Source organism: Eucyclogobius newberryi, unplaced genomic scaffold, assembly GCF_026437365.1.
Source record: "Eucyclogobius newberryi isolate DKJ021-1_F unplaced genomic scaffold, fEucNew1.0.hap1 SCAF_12, whole genome shotgun sequence".
Taxonomy (NCBI): Eukaryota; Metazoa; Chordata; class Actinopteri; order Gobiiformes; family Gobiidae; genus Eucyclogobius; species Eucyclogobius newberryi.
Window position 1 is genome coordinate 19,509,187 of NW_027315746.1, and position 21,346 is coordinate 19,530,532.

At 40.7% G+C, this 21,346-nt stretch overlaps 2 protein-coding genes across 2 annotated transcripts; both read left to right on the plus strand.

Annotated features, from left to right (window-relative positions):
- The first annotated feature begins 278 nt into the window (after positions 1-278).
- On the plus strand, positions 279-5,956 carry copb2 (COPI coat complex subunit beta 2). Its single transcript, XM_072441247.1, has 22 exons — positions 279-410; positions 816-953; positions 1,062-1,148; positions 1,534-1,660; positions 1,783-1,931; positions 2,022-2,168; positions 2,308-2,407; positions 2,477-2,619; positions 2,710-2,909; positions 2,993-3,103; positions 3,195-3,283; positions 3,356-3,462; positions 3,562-3,705; positions 3,788-3,918; positions 3,984-4,191; positions 4,279-4,389; positions 4,485-4,699; positions 4,789-4,927; positions 5,004-5,141; positions 5,221-5,298; positions 5,396-5,521; positions 5,602-5,956. The coding sequence occupies exons 1-22, from the start codon at positions 408-410 to the stop codon at positions 5,695-5,697; spliced, it is 2,787 nt and encodes a 928-aa protein (XP_072297348.1). The 5' UTR covers positions 279-407; the 3' UTR covers positions 5,698-5,956.
- Positions 5,957-6,451: 495 nt separating this feature from the next.
- LOC140356372 (segment polarity protein dishevelled homolog DVL-3-like) lies at positions 6,452-20,866 on the plus strand. Its single transcript, XM_072441248.1, has 15 exons — positions 6,452-6,858; positions 11,105-11,174; positions 12,341-12,456; positions 12,781-12,893; positions 12,973-13,108; positions 13,693-13,783; positions 13,865-13,934; positions 14,188-14,327; positions 15,465-15,541; positions 15,669-15,736; positions 15,819-15,968; positions 17,202-17,333; positions 18,860-19,027; positions 19,111-19,311; positions 19,738-20,866. The coding sequence occupies exons 1-15, from the start codon at positions 6,698-6,700 to the stop codon at positions 20,094-20,096; spliced, it is 2,052 nt and encodes a 683-aa protein (XP_072297349.1). The 5' UTR covers positions 6,452-6,697; the 3' UTR covers positions 20,097-20,866.
- The last annotated feature ends 480 nt before the right edge of the window (positions 20,867-21,346 follow it).

The following is a 21,346-nucleotide window of genomic DNA, read 5'->3' on the forward strand; positions in this document are numbered from 1 at the left end:
CATCTAGTGGATGATCTGAGTCTTGGATCGAGGCCCATAGATCCATGGGCCCACCTCGGCTATCAACTCATAAAACATTTTCGTTTGCCATCGAAGCTGGGCCTTTACAGTCTGTATTTACTTCATGCTTCGTGTTATAGATTTACAGGTGTATACTTACGGACTTGGTTCTCTGGATAATGCATATAATAAACCCATGATAACAGGGGATATTTCCTTTTGAGGCTCCAGCTGCAGCTCGAGCCTGAGTTCTCGTGGCACGTCACCGCTTCAGATTGAACTCTCGCGTTGTTTAGATAAAGGAAGTTCCACGTCAGTCCACAGCGTCATCCACTAAACCTTCGCTCTTGAAGCCAGATTCTTTATAACGTGTATTTTGGAGTTAAATTAACAGAAAGGGGTACACAATGGTAAGATGTTTTGTTTTTAATTCCACTGTACACACAAACCATATCCGTGATCGGTTATGGATGGACACATCTTGAGTGTAGAGTGAATGCCTTTTGTAAATATCGCTGTGGCTAGGTAGCTCAATCTTGAAGCTGCTGTTTTAGGTTTTATCTGAACTATATTTGTATGACATGCAATACTCTTTTGTAACCAACCCAATAATTATAACAGTTTTGCTGTTTTGTAGTCTCAATTTGTAACCGTATTATGGTTACGTTGTTCGGCTAAACGTTAGCATGCTAGCGCAGGCTGTAGTTCAGAGCAATCAATGGAGTTGTAGTTCTGTTATTAGTTAATCGTGCGTTTCCATTTGATATGAATAGTATAACTAACACTACTGTATAAATTGTGTTATCACCATGTAGCCTCTGAGACTGGACATCAAACGGCGGCTGACAGCCAGGTCCGACCGGGTGAAGAGTGTGGACCTCCATCCCACTGAGCCCTGGATGTTGGCCAGTCTGTACAACGGCAGTGTCTGTGTGTGGAACCATGAAACACAGGTACTTTACCTCTGCGACACTGGGATTTGATCGTAGAGAAGATGGATAAAATAATTGCAGAACTAAGTGGCCTCTTCGTAATGAATGGTTATTACTTTTTTTTGACAGACTCTTGTGAAGACTTTTGAAGTTTGTGATCTACCAGTAAGAGCATCTAAATTTGTTGCAAGAAAAAACTGGGTCATCACTGGAGCAGTAAGTTACTTTTTCCATTTTGCATATGTCTTATAAAATCCAAGCAACTTTTTTAATTTAAAAAATCCTATCTGAGGTTAAGGTGTAAGAAACACAAGTGTTCTAGCTTCATTATTTGAATATTGTCACATAAAGCTATATGCATGTAGCTGTACAAAATAGAAACTAAACTAAACTTAGAGGTAAGAGCATTGTTACTTGTAATAATAATTTGGTTAGTAAGTTGAGGTAGGGTGTCAAAACTACCCTGAAAAGTATAATTTCTTCAAAAAGTTATTCAAGTAAATTGTTGTGCTGGTAAAAGTTGAATGTGTAAATGTATTTAAAAAGGGGCCCCTCATTTGTTGATATATGGTATAGTAACAACTGTACTCTCCCTGCGTAGGACGACATGCAGATCCGTGTGTTCAACTATAACACTTTGGAGCGAGCCCACATGTTTGAGGCCCATTCCGACTACATCCGCTGCATTGCTGTTCACCCAACCCAGCCCTACATCCTCACTAGCAGCGGTATGTTGTCTTTAGGCTACTCCCTACTGCTTTAGCACCGCCTCTGGCAGTCTGTAGGGATGAAATGGAACTATCATTATTTGAAATATAGTTTGATAATTATTTTGAGCCTACATTTACAGATGACATGTTGATTAAACTGTGGGACTGGGAAAAGAAGTGGTCTTGCAGCCAAGTGTTTGAAGGTCACACCCACTACGTCATGCAAATTGTTATCAATCCAAAGGACAACAATCAGTTTGCCAGTGCATCTCTGGATAGAACTATTAAGGTGAAATAAACTTTTTTCTCTCTTTTTTAAATTTAAAATGTACTTTTACTTGTTACTAAAATTGTATTTCTGCCATTTTCTTTGTTTAAGGTGTGGCAGCTTGGTTCATCTTCCCCAAATTTTACTTTGGAGGGTCATGAGAAAGGGGTTAACTGCATTGACTACTACAGTGGAGGAGATAAACCCTATCTTATTTCCGGTGCTGATGATCGGCAAGTTAAGATCTGGGACTATCAGGTATGACATTTGTTTGTATTATTTATCTGTATAAATCAAATCAAGTTTGATTTGCTTAGTTGGAAACAATTAATATGACTTAAATTTACTATGTTTTGCCTAAGAACCATTATGATCACTCAACTTTTTTCTCCCTCAGAACAAAACTTGTGTTCAGACACTAGAGGGCCATGCACAAAACGTCTCATGTGTCAGCTTCCACCCGGAGCTGCCCATCATTATCACTGGTTCAGAAGATGGTGAGTTGTACTCCTCTTCAATTGTATAATCTCTGTTTTGTGTTTTAATTGGTGTCTCTCTGTCATTAGGCACTGTGCGTATCTGGCACTCGAGCACTTACCGCCTGGAGAGCACTCTGAATTATGGCATGGAGAGAGTGTGGTGCGTTTGTGGCCTCAGGGGCTCGAACAACGTGGCTCTGGGTTATGATGAAGGCAGCATTATTATCAAGGTGAAGAGAAACGTGACATTAGTACTGACTTCTCTGTTAGCGCGTATATCAACGTAAAGAACCTGAAATTGTTATTCTATTTGATAATAGGTTGGTCGTGAGGAGCCAGCCATGTCTATGGACGCCAATGGAAAGATTATTTGGGCCAAACACAGTGAAATTCAGCAGGCTAATCTGAAGGCTATGGGAGATGCAGAGATCAAAGATGGAGAGCGGCTTCCTCTGGCTGTTAAGGACATGGGCAGCTGTGAAATATATCCACAAACTATCCAACATAACCCCAATGGAAGGTATATAGCTTTAAATTGGTCTCTGTCAATCCCTAATCCATTGTAATCTTTGTTTGTTAATATGCAATATTGTTGCACACTAGATTTGTGGTAGTTTGTGGAGATGGAGAGTATATCATTTACACTGCGATGGCTTTGAGGAACAAGAGCTTTGGCTCAGCACAGGAGTTTGCCTGGGCACACGACTCATCTGAGTAAGAACCTATCGTCCATATTGTAAAGCTAACCCTATTACCGTTTTCTGTCCTTGTTCCTAATCATTCTATTTTTGTGTTTTCAAATCAGATATGCGATCAGAGAAAGCAACAGCATTGTGAAGATTTTTAAGAATTTTAAAGAAAAGAAGTCATTCAAGCCTGACTTTGGAGCTGAAGGTAAAAAAAAAATCCTATTTACTAATGTACAATTTTTATTTTTGCCATTGGCCTAATTTCCTTTCATTTCAGGAATCTATGGAGGCTTCTTGCTTGGTGTCAGGTCTGTTAACGGTTTGGCATTTTATGACTGGGAGAACACAGAACTTGTACGGCGCATTGAGATCCAGCCCAAACATGTGCGTCCCTCAAGCAAATCTACTATAGAATGGATCATTTTGATTTTACAGTAAACCTGCATTTTTAATCACTCACTATGTAAATCTCACTTTTTTCAGATCTTTTGGTCTGATTCGGGTGAGCTGGTCTGCATAGCCACAGAGGAGTCCTTCTTTATTCTACGTTACATGGCAGAGAAAGTGGCAGCCTCACAAGAAAACAATGAGGGTGTTACAGAGGATGGAATTGAAGATGCCTTTGAGGTGAGTGTGAGGTTAAAAAAATAACATGATGGAGCTGATCAATTTCTTTGGGCTGTTCCATGTTAAAGTGTTGTTACTCCAGGTCCAAGGAGAGATTCATGAGATTGTCAAAACTGGTCTTTGGGTGGGAGACTGTTTTATATACACAAGTTCTGTAAATAGACTCAACTACTTTGTTGGTGGAGAGATTGTGACCATAGCTCATCTGGACAGGTGAGACAATGCCATGTTTTAAAACTGTTGTCTAATGAACATGACTAATCATATCTTTCTTGTAGGACAATGTACCTGCTAGGTTACATACCCAAAGATGACCGTCTGTATTTGGGTGACAAAGAGCTCAACATCGTAAGCTACTCCCTGCTGGTCTCGGTTCTTGAATATCAAACTGCTGTAATGAGGCGAGACTTTGGAATGGCCGATAAGGTTCTTCCCACAATCCCCAAAGAGCAGCGCACCAGGGTGGCACATTTCCTCGAGAAACAAGTAAGGAAATATATCTTTCTTCTCCCTAGACAATATATATTTTACATTTTGGTGTTGTGTTTATGAATAAATACTTTTTCTTGACAGGGTTTCAAGCAACAGGCGCTGGCTGTGTCAACAGACCCAGAGCACAGGTTTGAGTTGGCTTTGCAACTTGGTGAATTAAAGATTGCCTACCAATTGGCTGTTGAGGCAGAGGTGAGCTTGATTTACATTTTGAGTAATTATTTTTTGACAATCCTCACTTTTGAAACATGTTTTAAAGTCTACATATAACATTTTTCTGATTCCAGTCAGAGCAGAAGTGGAAGCAGTTAGCTGAGCTGGCCATCAGCAAATGCCAGTTTGGCTTGGCCCAAGAATGCCTCCACCATGCTCAGGACTATGGTGGTCTTTTGCTACTTGCTACTGCCTCCGGTAATGCCACTATGGTGGGCAAGTTGGCTGAAGGAGCTGAGCGGGACGGAAAGAACAATGTAGCTTTCATGACCTACTTCCTACAGGGAAAGTAAGTGCATGAAATAGTTGTTCTTACTCTGGTTATGACCCAGGTTAATAAGCCTTAAACTAAAATCTGGATACCAATCTCTTCTCCAGGTTGGATCAGTGTCTGGAGCTTTTGATCAGAACTAACAGACTACCTGAAGCTGCCTTCCTCGCCCGCACCTATCTGCCCAGCCAGGTCTCTCATGTGGTCAAACTGTGGAGAGAAAACCTTGCTAAAATCAACCAGAAGGTCTGAATAAAAATATAATCATTATTTTTTTTTGTAATCCTAATTGAACGCAACACTGTGTTTTATATACTTGCAGGCCGCTGAGTCTCTGGCCGACCCGACAGAGTATGAGAACTTGTTTCCTGGACTTAAAGAATCCTTTGGTGCAGAATATTACCTCAGAGAAACATGTTTGGGTACTTCTAGACCTGCTACTGATTACCCACAAGTTACTGTAAGACACCTCACTTTTGAAAAACAGGTATTTTATATATAATTTTATAACTGGCTATATATTACCATCACCTTTTTAGCTGAATGAAGACAGAAATATTCTCGAGGAAGCTCAAGGATACGAACCAAAAGGCACATTTCCTTTACCTGTTTCAAAGGTATAACTGTGCTGCAGATTGCACCTATTAAGCATGGCATTTGCCTATATTCAGCGTGTGTATCATTGTCTACTATTGTTTTTGTCATTGCACATAGGACACTGAAGAGACTCCCTCGGTGATAGAGGATGTGGTCCAGGCAAAGTCTGAACCCGCTCCATTCATGGATAAAAGCGAGGAGGAAGAGGAAGTTCCTACGTTTTTGCAATCGGAAAAAGAAAAGGTAGCAATATTGTTTCTATTCTATTCCAAGTAATAACTTAAGTAATTTACCACATTAAAATGTGTATAATTTTTAATTAGAATTTGGATGACCTCGATGTGGACCTGGACAACCTGGAGCTGGATGACATTGACACCACTGACGTGAACCTTGATGATGACTTCCTGGATGATTAAAATGTTATTTATAAAAGAGAGTGACCAAACACCCCTCCCCATTTTTGTATTTGTACTTAAAATATTGTATTACTTTAATTTTGCTCCACATTTTAGAAAAATATGATACCAATCGCAGAGCATAGGTCAAATAAGATTTTGTTCATCTCACTCTTCACTTTGTATATTACAGCCTAGAGATGTTAACTGTCTATTGTGAATGTTCCAACAATTGTGATTTCTCTAATGCAAACTTTCAATAAATCGGATGTGACTGCAATGTCAAATACCTTCAGTAATTTAATGTTTTTGATTTTGAATGTATATTGAAACGATTGTGGCCTTGCTAATTGGCTTTTCCTCTGTATTCATTACTGGGATTTTACTGGCATATAATAAATAAAACCCATACCAACAGATTTACTCGCTTAGCATCCCAGCCCTATTCTCTATTCTCACATCATTCAAACTACCATATTTGAGACACGTTTTATGAGCTACATGTAAATTGGGGGGAAAGCTGAACTGAAACCGATATTTTAATACAACAGATTACGATTGAAACGGAGTAATACAATGTTGAGTCTATTCGCCTCCTTAACGACAGAGGGCGCCACTGAAAGTCATCACGCAACCATCCTGCGCACTTCGTCCACAAAGTCTCGAGCGCTGCTGTAAGAGAAAACCAACGCGACCCCGGAGATTGTTTATCTCTCTACGATTTGAAGAGATTTTAAAGCAGTAACTGGACTTAGTTTTTGGTTTGCGTGCGCAGTATAGATGCAAGAGGCGTGTTGGTCGGTTTTGTGGACGGGAAAGTCTTTTTAAATTGAAAGTCTGGCGTAACCGTTGCGAGCTGAGGCAAAGGAGGAAAGCTACGTAGCGACTCCTCGGTCAGACACCCAGAGCAGAGCCGCGGGACCACGGCGCACATTTGGGGAGTCCGGGGCCCGAGAGGGAACCTGCCAGGCCCTCGGCTTCATGCGCCCTGTCTGCCCGAAGATCACAGCCGCAGTCCGCAATGGGAGAGACCAAGATTATCTACCACCTCGACGACCAGGAGACGCCGTATTTGGTGAAAGTTCCGGTCCCGGCGGACAAAGTCACTCTCGCAGACTTCAAAAATGTCCTGAAGAAACCAAATTACAAGTTTTACTTCAAATCTATGGATGATGACTTCGGGTAACTCCTTCACTCTTTCTAATCATCGGGTTTTTCCATCTTCCTGCAACATTTTGAGGACTCTTCTCCCCCCCCCCATTTGAACGCTATATATTTTGTGTTTTAAATGGTTAATCGCTATGGCAACGTCCTCATTTCTCACCATTCTGAAAGGCCTGGATTCCTGGTGGTTTTCACTGTCATCCCCGTAGTGTCGTCTCTGCTTTAAGTTTACTACATTTGATACCCGATCCAGTTTGCCTGTCATCTGCCTCACCTGTCTGTTCATTGGTTTCTTTCATTTCATTCCCTTTGTTAGCCGCTAGCATTAGCAGCTGTCTAGCGTTTGTTTACATTGCCTGTGTGTCTGGTGTGTGTGTCCTGTGTGTCTTGTGTGTACCGTGTGTGTGTGCCCATGTTTGGTGTTACTGCCGTTTCATCGCGACCCCGCGCGGCTTTCGTTTGTTCACGTTTGAAAAAAGACAAATGACGGTTCACAGTAAATTCTACACAGGATCAAAGTTTGAGTTTGTCTTGACGAAAGTTAGCTAGCTTCGGCTAACGGGCTAATGTCAGAATGTAAAAGGCCCTGCAGTTGTTCAGAGGAATGCAGCCCTCTTCATCTTTGTGGCAGCTTTATGAGCAAGTCCTTCTGGGCACAAACGTCTGGACACCTCGATTCTTTAGCTTGTTCGACTCATTAAATAAATGTATGGAACTTAATAAACTAGATTTCCAAAGTTTTGGCATAACTCCCATTGGGTGGGGCACCAACTACTAAAATTTGGAACATCCTCAAGCTGAAAGAGATAATCAAATCAAATCAATTTATTTTTGTAAGGCCCAAAATCACAACAACAGTTGCCTCTGAGGGCCACAGGGAGAAATTAATCAACAATGTCTGTGGTGGCGATGAAGTCAGACAATGTCTGTGGTGGCGAGGGAGTCAGACAATGTCCGTGGTGGCGAGGGACGATGTCCCAGGGTCCTCTGTCCTTAGACTCTCCTTCTCGGCCAGGAAAAACTACAAAAAAAACCTCTTTGGGAAAAAAGCGTAGAAACCTGGAGGAGTTCCAGTGAAGGAGAGATCCGACTCTCACAGACGGACAGACGGACACGAGGAGACTGGAGCTGGACCCACTCTTCAGGCAGATGAGGGACCGACTGAGGCGAACTGGAGCCACTCTTCAGGCAGATGAGGGACCGTCCGAGTCGAGCTGGACCCACTCTTCAGGCAGATGAGGGACCGTCGGAGGCGAACTGGACCCACTCTTCAGGCAGATGAGGGACCGACCTGAGGCGAACTGGAGCCACTCTTCAGGCAGATGAGGGACCGTCGGAGTCGAGCTGGACCCACTCCTCAGGCAGATGAGGGACCGTCGGAGGCGAGCTGGACCCACTCTTCAGGCAGATGAGGGACCGTCAGAGGCGATCTGGACCCACTCCTCAGGCAGATGAGGGACCGTCCACACAGGGCAAGGACCACTTCACCAGGGGAGGGACATCTGGGTCCACAGGTCCTCAGGAGTGAGAGAAAGAAAAAGAAGGCGGTGAACAGTTTGCAAGTGGAATTAAAAAACAAATATTGTTTGATAGCATAAGTAGTCAGAAGAAGAGGATAGTGCTCAAGCTGTCATACTTCCCCCAGCACAGTTACTCCTAGGGCAGCGTAGCTAAAGCTGTGGGTTTATGTTTCTGTTCCTAACTAGTCTGACCATAAGCGATTTCGAAGAGGAACGTTTTAAGCCTGGACTTAAATGAAGAGACTGTGTCAGCATATTTAACATGGGTCGGGAGCTGATTCCATAACACAGGAGCTTGGTAGCTAAACGCTCTACCTCCTACAGTACTTTTAGAGACTCTTGGGACCACCAGAAGGCCGGCATTCTGAGAGCGAAGAGCTCTGTTTGGATGATATGGTTCTATAGCATCTTTGAGGTAGGAAGGGGCCATGTCATTTATGGCTTTGTAGGTCAAGAGTAGAATTTTAAATTTGATTCTAAACTCGACGGGGAGCCAGTGAAGAGACTTCAGCACTGGCGTAATGTGCTCTCTTCTTTTTGTTCCTGTTAGTAATCTTGCTGCTGCATTTTGAACCAGTTGAAAGCTTTTATGGAGCTTTTAGGACACGCTGCGAGCAGGGAGTTACAGTAGTCTAATCTAGTCGTTACAAATGCATGGATAAGTTTTTCAGCATCGCTTTTAGGCAGGATTCTTCTGATTTTGGCTATGTTGCGCAAATGGAAATAGGCTGTTTTACAAGCTTGATTTATATGAGCTTTAAATGAGAGCTCCTGGTCAAATAAGACTCCAAGATTTCTTACAGTAGAACTAGAGACTACACTAACATTGTCCAGTGTGGCTATCTGCTCAGATAGACCGTCTCGTAGATGCTTAGGGCCAAGCACAATGACCTCGGTTTTTTCAGGGTTAAAAAGCAGGTAGTTAAGTGTCATCCAGGTTTTTATCTCCTTCACACAAGCACTAAGTCTGTCTACTTGATCGCTCTGACCAGGTTTCATTGATAAATACAGCTGAGTGTCATCTGCATAGCAGTGGAAGTTAATGCCATGCTTTCTGATCATGTTGCCTAATGGCAGCATATAAAGAGTAAACAGAATTGGACCGAGTACCGAACCCTGTGGCACACCGTAAATTACTTTAGAGCACAGTGAGGAGCTCTTGTTTACATTAACAAATTGGTACCTATCAGATAAATAGGATTTAAACCAGCTGAGGGCTGTTCCTCCAACACCTACATCACATTCTAACCTCTGCAGTAGAATGTTGTGGTCGATGGTGTCAAACGCTGCGCTGAGGTCCAACAGAACCAGGATTGAGACCAGTCCATCGTCAGCGGCTAATAACAAATCATTTGTGACTTTAACTAGTGCAGTTTCAGTGCTGTGGTGGGCTCTGAACCCTGACTGGAAAACTTCAAATAAGTTATTGTCCTGCAGGTGGCGACAAAGCTGTTTTACTACAACTTTTTCAAGGATTTTAGAGACGAAGGGAAGATTTGAAATAGGTCTGTAGTTTACCAATAGGTTGGGATCTAGATTAGGCTTTTTCAGAAGAAGTTTAATGACTGCATGTTTGAAAGACTGTGGAACATAGCCACTTTCGAGTGAAGTATTTATTATATTAAGAATAGGGTCTATAATTAGGGGAAGAATGTCTTTGAGGAGTCTGCTTGGAATGGGGTCTAGGACACAAGTTGAGCTTTTAGAGGACATAATGGCTGAAGTTATCTCTGCTTGATCAACAGCTGTGAACCTTTCTAAGTTTACAGGTGGATTTATATGGGACGTTAGATTTACAGCTTGGGCTAGTTCAGGGCTAATAGCGGGGGTAATTTCATCTAATTTATCTCTGATTGTTTTTATTTTATTGTTAAAAAATAGGAGGAAATCATCAGAGCTGAGTGTAGCTGGGATTGAGGGCTCTACTGCACTGTGACAGTTTGTTAGCCTAGCTACAGTGCTGAAAAGGAATTTAGTGTTACTTTTGTTGACTTCTATTAGATTTGAATAATATCTGGTTTGGGCCTTACGCAGAGCCTGCTTATAGGACAGGAGCAACTTTTCCATGCTTTTAGGGATTCTTCTGTGTGAGAGCGACGAAATAATCCCTCTAACTTTCTAACTCTTTGTTTATGTGAACGCAGTTCTTGGTTGTACCATGGGGAGGCGCGCTTTGGCCTAATGACCTTCTGTTTTAACGACGCTACAACGTCAAGAGCAGACTTCAGAGAATTCATGGTCAAGTCGACAAATTGATCACTTATACTGGGACTAAAACTATTCTCAGCAGGATCACATGACATGTCACTGAATATTGGCTCTATTATTTCTTTGAATTTTGAGATAGATTTTTCAGATATTGTCCTTTTCATTATAACTTTATTTTGTGGGACTGGATGATCTTTAAGAATAAACTGAAAGGTAATTAGGAAATGATCTGACATAATCAGTTAAGAACTATTGGGAAAATGTCATGGGTGAATCAGCTCTTTCTTTCCAGACAAGCATATAATAATTTAATATTTTGGATGCCTGACAAAATTACCAAGCCTTTTTGCCGTTGGGTTTTGTTGGTGGCAACATTACCCATTAAACCAGTATTGTTTGTCCCAGATGTCACCGTCTCCCAGCATTGCTCCCAGTATTACCCATCTCTAAAGCTTTAAATGTTGCCCTGTGGTTTACTGCTGCCCGAGTGCATTGTGTTAAAGATTTACTGAAACAAAGCTTTGCTCTATTAACAGGGTGGTTAAGGAGGAAATTTCCGACGACAACGCTAAGCTGCCCTGTATTAATGGCCGTGTTGTGTCATGGGTAAGTTTTTAATACATTCTTTACTGTTTGTTTATTTAACTGCAGTTTGTCCTTCTTGTGTGTCTGTGGTCATTAAGCCTGTGTACTTTAGCAGAGTATGTTTACAAAAATGTAAGGCGATCATTCAGAACTGTGAACAACAAGGAACTAACTAAACCTGCAGTAATAGTACCGGTACTATAACACAATTATCTCACACATATATGCATTTTTTTTAGCTTCTTTTCATACATTACTTTTGAAAGATGCTTTATGTAGATACGGAGGTATTACATTGTCATGCTCTTGTTAAATCGCAGATGTTATCAAATGCAGTCTCTAGTACCAGTGCCACCACCCTTCCTCTCCCTTGTACTGTGAAAATTAAATTAAAACAAGTGAAATCACAGGACAGTAACAAAACACCACTTAACAAAGAGTCACACTCCATGTAGCCTAATAAGAAGATTAAATCTCAATGGGTGGGGAAGGTAAAGGCAGAAGAAACTGATGTGAAACACATTTAGATAATTTAATACTGACTGTTATGTGACTGATAAAGAGTCATCCAGTGGGTAATATCTAATATTTTGATGGGCAAAATAAATAAAATAAAATATTAAAATCCATAGTCTCCCTCTGATTTTTCTCTTGATTGTGTTGACTTTTATCAGAACTTTAGCTGAGTGTGATTCAAAGTCATGGCCCATGTGAGGCCAGACTGTGGGCATGTGTTTGTTATGACTTGGGGTGAGCTGAAATGTTCCATTTACTGAAACGTTATTTCTGTCAGAGTATGTCCATATGTTTGTCTTTGTTCTTCATCTGTTGTTTCAATGACGGAACAGATTGCTCTCTGGGGTCTTGTGGCTGGCTTTTATCATGCCGCAACATTACACTATACTCTCTTCTGTCTTTGCTAAGAAAAAAAATAATTAATTAAACTGTGAGGGTGCAGTCCAAATAAAACTATAATGAATTTAATTATGCAGAGCTGCCTATTGAGTGTCTCACCTCTACCACCCAGTAAATGCCTGGCAGAGCAGAGTACATTTTTCCATAATGAGACTGTTGTAAACATCCTCCACTTAATGTTTGTATTGCAGAAAATGTTGGTACACTTAATTGTCTTAATTAGTATGTGTTCAGTAATATATTCTCTTAATTGTCCATTGTTCTGTTTCCAGTTGGTGTCTGGAGATGGTGCCCTCACAGACACGGGGTCAGTGGCTGACAGTTCAGAGGGAGCACCTCCTCTGGAAAGGACAGGGGGCATCGGTGACTCCAGGCCACCTTCATACCAGTGAGTATTTTTGGCTTTTAGCAATAAACAAACTCATAGTGTTATTTTAGTTAAATAGTTAGTTAGTTTTAGTCAGTTTGAGCTCTTATGGATATGAACACGAGTCTTTTCTAGTAATTGAAATTTATCAATAGAATATTTGCTTAAATAAATTTATACCTACTGTATACATCGAGTGGCTAGAAAAGTTACCACCTGGATTTAGTAATAGGTACAATAATGGCTCTCCAATAGAGGGTAAATGAATGTATGAAAAGGATGCTCCCTACACCTTTGTGGGCATAATACAATATTTTCAGTCATACCTGTCCTTGGACTCTGCAGTGGGAAAGCAGTCAGTGGTCGGGACAGTCTGGATAATGACGCAGAGACAGGGTCTGTGGTGTCACACAGAAGAGAAAGGGAGAGGCCGAGGCGAAAACACACCAATGAACATGGTCAGTGAGCCGACTTGTCTCTTTCTTAATACTTGTTCAGACTTTTTTATAAATGGTTAAAGTCTTTTCTCTGTTGCAGGTGGGAGGCAGAATGGGTATTCATCGCGGGCAATGGTACGTGCTGGACCAGACTATGACAGCTGCTCTTCTTTTATGAGCAGTGAGCTGGAGTCCACTTCCTGCTTTGATTCGGAGGACGATGACGCTACCAGCAGGTCTGTGTTTTCGTGTGACGCCCACACAGACAATGCTGCTTAGTTTGAAGAAATGCATCTGGAATTAAACCCTCCCACGGTTCCCCTCAGGAATTTGGAATTCAAATAACAGTGTTACGCACCAAGTCTCATCCAGGATATTTTTCTTTGGTTTATATTCTAAAGGGGAGAAACTCATTGCCACTGAAATAAGTTATTGTCAAAAGCATAGATGTGTGTTGCCACGTCACACCTGAAACCCGCCGCACATGGGCATGGCACTTTGTAGTCTCATCTACCCCATTTTAATTGAACTTAACATTTTTGGTATCGAGAAAGGGTCATTGTTAAGCCAGGTATTGTTGTCTCGGTAAATTTGAAATGTACCCAAGCTAACTATGGCCAAAAATCTTTAAAACAGGAAAAAAAGGTGCATTCCTACAAATGCTACTATGAAACAGGGATTTCTCCATAACTGCAATAAAACTAAAAACATTGTATAAGATGATAAAATTATTGATTCTGAGTTACCAGATTTTGTTTTTTTGTACTTGAAATGCTTCAGATGGTTTTAGTAATGTTCTGATATTTTTTCTCAACACCAGATTTAGCAGCTCCACCGAGCAGAGCTCGTCCCGGTTGATGAAACGTCAACGGCGCCGCAGAAGGAAACCGAAGGCCTCAAATATGGACAGAGTAAGACCGCGCACACTTTCACACTCCGTTATATCCTATCCTATAAGCCTTAACACCTGGTGCTGATTTCCTCCCCGACAGTCGTCCTCATTCAGCAGCATCACAGACTCCACTATGTCTCTGAACATCATCACTGTCACACTCAACATGGGTATGTGGCTTATGTTACTTATTTAATGTGGATAATAACACTAAAATGCTGGTTACAAACCTATGGAAAAAAATGTGTATACTATTTCAATGAAGAATATAATACAGACAATGTAAATTTCAAACTAAAAATATAAATATTTTAGTAGATTTGTCTAAGGATTTAGTAACGCAATTGAAAATGGTATACTTTGAGTTATGGTATACTTTGAGTTGTTGCTTGTGTGTAAAAACCTCTTCTATGCCGTCTACAGACAAATACAACTTCTTGGGCATCAGTATAGTGGGACAGAGTAATGAACGAGGAGACGGCGGGATCTACATTGGCTCCATCATGAAGGGAGGGGCTGTGGCGGCAGACGGGCGCATTGAGCCAGGGGACATGCTGCTGCAGGTGTGTGAGCCAGTAATATGGCAAAAACATATATTGTGATCAAATATTTCCTTTTTTGTTTTTTTAAGGATTTTTTTGGCCTGCAGGTTTTATTAGACAAGACAGTTTTTTTTGCGTGAAATGTAAATGGTAGAGATGGGATTACAACAAGCCAGGATCACGATTCTGTTATAAAAATATCACCATTAACTAAATGACAAGTGTAACTAAGTAGGTTCATAAGTAACATCTTATTGATTCATTGGTTTATCCCGGTGTCTATTGAGTATTGTTCTGTTTATAATGTTTATAGAGCTGCAACGTGCAACAAAGTCAAATTGGACAGGACCAAAGCTAATGATGTAAACCACGACTATTCAGTTATATTTTCTGTGGGGCCAGACTACAAAACTGCACCACAATTGTATTATTTATATCCAATATCCACAAACGTCTTGCAATTACACTATTCAACACTGATTTTAAATAGAAAATAAAACAATGTTATTCTGTCACATAAAAACAGGACTAATATTGTAAACATATTGTACATCAAGCTTAACCAACAACTTGAATAGGATCACAGAATCTGAACCAGGACTACAAGGTATTAAATATAAATGGTACATCCGATTCAATTAATTTTAAAAGCATAGCACAGTAGGTCACTCAATAACTGAGCTAACATAGTGCCAGAAGAACAAACTCGGCTTACCTTGCATATTGCTTAAGCCTTAGTGGGTCAGATTTGGCCCGTGGCTGCCATTTGAATAGCCCTGATGTAATCTGCTAAATGATCATTACCAAAAAAAAAACATGAAAATAATATATTTTTCTGTTTTCTATTTCTATTTTGAGTCGAGTATGATTACAAACATTGTATTATTCTTATATACAGTCATCGTGTATTTAATCTTCTATCAAAAATGTTTTGCGTCCGTACGTTCATTCTGAGTACATTCTTTGTTAACTGGAGTCCGGCATTGCAAACCAGCCTGGCAAGCAGTTTTGTGCGCTTTATTGACTGTGAGCTCGTAAAATGGCATGTACAAATCTGTCTGGCGTCATAGTTACTCTTAGTGGTCATAAAGTGAGTGCGTAAATGTACAATGCAATAACAACCATAGAGATTAAAGTGAACTGTTTTCGTCCCTATAGGTGAACGACATCAACTTTGAGAACATGAGCAATGACGACGCAGTGCGAGTACTGAGAGACATAGTGCACAAACCTGGGTAAATCACGCACTGTTAAAACTTAGTCACTTGAAGATATGGTTCCATAAAACAAATGTGCAAATTAAGAATAACTGTTAACTAAGCAAGAACTCCAGTGATTAAATGAACCCTCTTTTATTATTAGTCCTATTACGCTGACTGTGGCCAAGTGCTGGGACCCAAACCCTCGCAGCTGCTTTGCTCTCCCCAGGAGTAAGTGCTGATTCTCATAGAAAATATTTCTTATGTGTGCTTTTTGAATATTTTTAACCTCAGAACTGTTGTGTGATTTCAGGTGAGCCTATTCGGCCCATAGACCCAGCTGCTTGGGTGTCCCACACTGCAGCCATGACTGGAGTGTATCCCCCTTATGGAATGAGCCCCTCCATGAGCACGGTCACCTCCACCAGCTCCTCCATCAGCTCCTCCATCCCTGAGACTGAAAGTAAGAGAAAACTGAAACTCATAGTGAAAATATTCAGTTTATATACAAACCATAAAGGGTATGCATGTATTATGTAAAATCGACTTTCAGGGGCTTTTAACCATGTTATACCTATGATCATGTTGTATTTGATTTCATGTATTTACCAAATACATTCAAGGCTTGAATGTTCTGAGAATTTCTGTTTTCACCTACCCCCTATCTCAACTTATGTCTCTGTAGTTGCTTGCGATTATAAAAAGAAAACAATTCTGATCCAGTTCATACATGTTGGGTAAAAAAAATGTCATTGTTTTCTATTAACAATAAATAAAGGTAAATGAAAATTTGCTACATGTTACAATGACATTTCACTATGAATAGCTTATCAGTTCTGCAGGTTGGAACAGGAAGTGTTTTGGGGGTTTTTAATCTTATTTTTATGCAGGAAAACATATATTAAAAACATTAATCAATCACTCCGTTAAAACTGAGCAGATTCTTGTTCTTCAACATAGGACAGAAAATAATTCAAGAGAAAACAAGAGCTGACAACCCGGTGGATGACTAGGCCAATGCCTGAGCTCATCAGATCTTGAATGCAAAGTAGGGATGGACCTGGTTATTACTTGGATGGGAAACCACTGAAATACCAGGTGCCACAGGGGGGTGGTAGTGGACACTGTCGTTGTGACCTTGGGCAAGACGCTTCATACACCTTACCTCCAGTGTACATGTGCTGCCCACTCAGCAGAGAGGACAGTTGTGACTGTCACTGAGCCAGGCTCTGACTTTTGTTCATTGTTCTGTCACCACTGCTATAGTAGAGTACTTATTTTCCAAAAAAGCATAACATCTTCTTAAATGCAACAGTTTTTATAGGTTCACCAGGTTTTATAGGTCTGTCCCATTTCAGTAGCACCTGGCTTATCTTTTTGAACCTCTAGCTGACCTTGACAGATGTAGTCATATCATTATTTCTCCTGGAGTCTGGGGCAGTAAATCTCATACTGCATTCCAGTGAATGGATTCCATCTGCTCAATAACTATTGTAAAAACTAAACTATAACTCAAATGTTTGTTCTTCCCTTTAATCACAAGGGCCTTGTTAGTTTTATTTATTGTTGAGAGAGTATATGTAAACAATTTTACATGTAAATATCACAGAAAGTAATTTTAGGAACACATTTGATGTGATTTGTTGAAACTGTATTGTTAGTGATTTATTTACTAACATGCATCCATTTGATCCAGGATTTGATGACTTCCACCTCTCCATACATAGTGATATGGGAACTGTTGCCAAGGCCATGGCATGCCCAGAGTCTGGTCTGGAGGTGCGGGACAGGATGTGGCTCAAGATCACTATCGCAAATGCCTTTATTGGTATGTAAAACCGAGCCAAGTAGTTATTGTTTATTCATAGAAAAGTATGCTGTACAGTATTGTGCTTTGAGTAGCAATAGGAATTGATAAGATGTTATCAATATAATAATATAATAATGGTATTGTTGATATTTTCGCTTATGGAATCCTTAAAGATTCATCTATCTATCTCTATATCTATCAAAATAAAATATGCGTCTTGTGTATCTAGTTTTATGACTTAATTATGATGAATTTAGACATATGCGTTGGTTAAATTAGAACTAAAGCTACAATGTTAACCATTTTAAATGAAAACTAGAATTAGAAGCTGAATTTCAGGGACATGTGTAAATACATTTCTCAAATTTCTTGTTACACTGCATTGCCCAGATTAAACAAACTGGTCGGCTAATGCAGTAAGAGCTTTCTGTCATCTGTGTCTCCGTCCCTGATCTTCACACGTGTTCTGTTGTTATTCCCATTAGCGGGGGAGGCTCCTTGTCAGTCTTTTACCTTTGCTGCCTTTGCGGTCATGGCCAGTTGTTTTGGCTCTACTTTGCTGAGTGCGTTAAAACAGTTATTATATCCAGGGTGCGATTTGCTGGGGGTTTGTCCGTCCCTCTCTCTGGAGCGGTTCCCTTCTGCTTTATTCTTAGCAAGGATAAAACTACATGGCCAGATGCAGACAGTGACCTGAATTATAACACTTCATTAGCAACCAAAACTTTGTACTATCACCACATTAATGTTATTCTCACTCCTCTTCAAATGCTGCATCTTTGAGCCACTCGTGCTGTGCGCACAGCTCGTTTTAGCCCCAGAGAATAAACCTGCGGCTGTACAGACTCATCTGCTGTGGCTTCTTTAAGAGCCAGTTCTGACCAACAATTTTCTTCCTCGCTTTAACGACAGCTGCATAGCTGTCAAGTACTTTATTAAAATATGTAACTTAAAACCTTCACAAAGGTCCTTCCATCCACAGTGTTTCACGCACTGTCAAGCTTCTACTGACAACAACTTAACATTTTTCGTGGCCCGTACGGAATAAAAGTGCATTATTGTGAACGGTCAGATAATGACGATGCTCTAACTCTGTGCAGATGACTAATGGCTTAACAGACCTAAAGTTCCCTAAGATACCTACTAAGATAGCTGCATGGATAGACTTTTATTTTAACGTTAATCATTTCAAATTTTAAATATTTTCATGTAATATTATGACGTAATACAGAAATCAGGCTTTTGGTGAGACATTGCAGATTAGGTCTCAGTTACATTAGAAAATATTACGCCTATTATTTTCAACATTATCGCACAGGAGTTTGCGTGTCCCCCCTTCTGCCTTTTGGACAAATCGCATGCTGATTATATCTACACTCGCTGATGCAAAGGTAAAAGTCTGCATCGATAAGAGGAATGTTAAGAGAGACATGAGTCCAATGGATTGATAAAAATATAAATAGAAGTGTAGTCATATTAAAAAAATAGAAATAGAAAGAATAGAAATAGAAGTGTAGTCATATTATATGCTGTTTCCCCTCTAGGTTCGGATGTGGTGGACTGGCTCTTCCATCATGTAGAGGGTTTCTCAGACAGACGTGAAGCACGGAAATATGCCAGCAACCTTCTAAAGGCTGGTTATATTAGGCACACTGTCAACAAGATCACCTTCTCTGAGCAGTGCTACTACATTTTCGGAGACCTTTGCGGCAGTGAGTTATTATCAAACACTGGATACAAATCTATTTTGTCTGTTATACCAACACCAATTGTCATATTTACACTCTAATTCCAGATATGGCTCACATGTCTCTCCATGACCATGATGGTTCCAGCGGGGCATCGGACCAGGACGCCGTCCCGCCATTGCCCCATCCTGGAGCTGCCCCCTGGCCCATGCCGGTCCCCTACCAGTTTCCTATTCCCCATCCCTACGAGCTTCAGCAGCCCTTCCCTGCTGGACCTGGTGGTGGCAGTGTGGGAAGTCAGCACAGCGGTGAGAAAGATTTAAGTTTTTTTGTAATGGATTACAAAATCACATATTGTTCCTGCTGGAAGTTACACTGAGATGCAGCCCTCATTAACAGCCACATCTCCAGCTATTATAGCAGATTGACATGGTATTTTTGTTGACTCTTATAACTCTTTAGTCTCCTGTGATGAATTAGTTAAAGCATGGAATTTGCTTTGGGGGCATGGGACTGTGTGGTAACAAAACATAAATGTGTAATCACCAGCTAGTATCACTGTTTAAGTGTGGAAAGTAATGAATGCAGCATGAGTACTTTTAGTCAGGCAGCTCCTCTGGGAATCTTTTATAGCCAGTGGAATAATGTCCCTGGCCTTGTTATATGGATGGGAAAAGTCAAACCTATACAGTAATATTGTGTGAATTATTGACACAGCTCTTCTTTTTCTACAGGGAGCAGTGGTTCTAACTGCAGCAAAAATGGGGGTCGGAAATCTGGCGGCAGCGGCAGTGAGACTGAAATCAGGAGCCGGGCTCCAAGTGAGCGCTCAGTGGCGCCGCCTAGTGAGCGCAGTGTTCGTAGCTCTGTGAGCCACCGTAGTGCCAACTCTCATCACTCAATAGCTCTTGGGCCTGGCCTTATCTATGGCCCCCCTGGTCTTCCCCCTCAGCCACAACATCTCTCCATGTCTGCCCCTGGAGCACCACAAGGCAGAGAGCTTCCCTCTGTGCCCCCTGAGCTCACGGCCTCACGGCAGTCTCTCAGAATGGCAGTCGGGAACGCTGGAGAATTTTTTGTTGATGTTATGTGATGCAGGGGATTAAAAGGGACAAAAGCAGCATTTTTGTTTCTCACATGGGAGGGCAGGAGGGATAGAATGTTGTAAATGAAGTGGTATCGGAGCTGTTTTGTACTTTTCTTTTTTACTTTCCCCTACCATAGCCATATTTTCTTCAGTGAAGAAATTCCCTCAAGATGGAACCAAAGCGCTTTCTTCAGTTTCCGCTCCTTGGTGGGAAAGAGTATATGTAAAAATGCAACAGAAATGGGTGGAAGCCAGAAAGATTTTGACAGCCGAAAGAGATGACTCCGCGCTCTATTTGGATGTTTTTCATTATTCTTCTAATCTCTTTCTTCCTCTCTGCTTTTTATATGCAATGTTGTCAGTCCTCATCTCCAGCCCTGCCCATGATGAAACAGAGACAGGACAACCTCTCTGTCTGCTCCAGGTCCACTTTCATAAAAATATAAACACGACTAACTCTTAACCATATTCAGACTGATCCAAGGTTTGCTTGGCCCAAGAGCGGAAGAAATGGAAATGTGTATGATCTAGAGAATTTCAGTCATTTTAACTGTACCAATGCATTTGTTTTGTTTTATAAAGGTAGCTGGTCAAAATTGTTTAATTGCTCAACATTTATATGGACAGCTGCATTTTTACATTACAGTAATCGGAAACCGAGAGCATTTTAAGTCTCTTGTCTTCTGATAATGTATAGTGAACATGCTTCTTAACATTTCAAACTAATCTATCAAGGAAAATGTCTTTGTATTTATAAATATAGTTTTATGACTTAACCTATTGTCTGTGTCTACTTTGTGCTGGTGTGCAGAGATGCTTGAGAATAACAGTCTGTTTTTTTTCTGGTTTCTAATGGTACTTGGGTTCATATTTACATTCAAAAGTCAAATTCCAGTTTGTCCAAAAAAGGAATGCAAAGGTTGGGCAACCTGGTGCACAGATGTGTTCGGGTCAATCGGGGAGCTGTGGGCTTCTAAATAGCTGGACAATGTGGATGTCAAAGCAAATGCAAGGGCTCATTTATATGAATTAAATTATCCTAGGACTGTTGGACTAGAACCAAATCCAATGCTGGACAGTTAACATAGATTTTGACATTTACTATATACATTTGCATATGCTCAGACCCACATCTAATAAAGGTTTTAATGGACAAATACTATATATTGACTCCACAATAGATTATATGTATACCAATATAATAATAAATATAATATCAATAGATATATGCATTACTTTACCACTATATAGGCTAT

Bases quoted from the DNA above. Each gene is read 5' to 3' on its own strand.
- LOC140356372 (XM_072441248.1), top strand. From the start codon at position 6,698: ATGGGAGAGACCAAGATTATCTACCACCTCGACGACCAGGAGACGCCG. The intron at 12,457-12,780 runs GTGAGTATTTTT...TGGACTCTGCAG, and splicing joins TCCAGGCCACCTTCATACCA to TGGGAAAGCAGTCAGTGGTC. The intron at 15,737-15,818 runs GTAAGTGCTGAT...GTGTGATTTCAG, and splicing joins CTGCTTTGCTCTCCCCAGGA to GTGAGCCTATTCGGCCCATA.
- copb2 (XM_072441247.1), top strand. The intron at 954-1,061 runs GTACTTTACCTC...TTTTTTTGACAG, and splicing joins TGTGGAACCATGAAACACAG to ACTCTTGTGAAGACTTTTGA. The intron at 1,149-1,533 runs GTAAGTTACTTT...CTCCCTGCGTAG, and splicing joins ACTGGGTCATCACTGGAGCA to GACGACATGCAGATCCGTGT.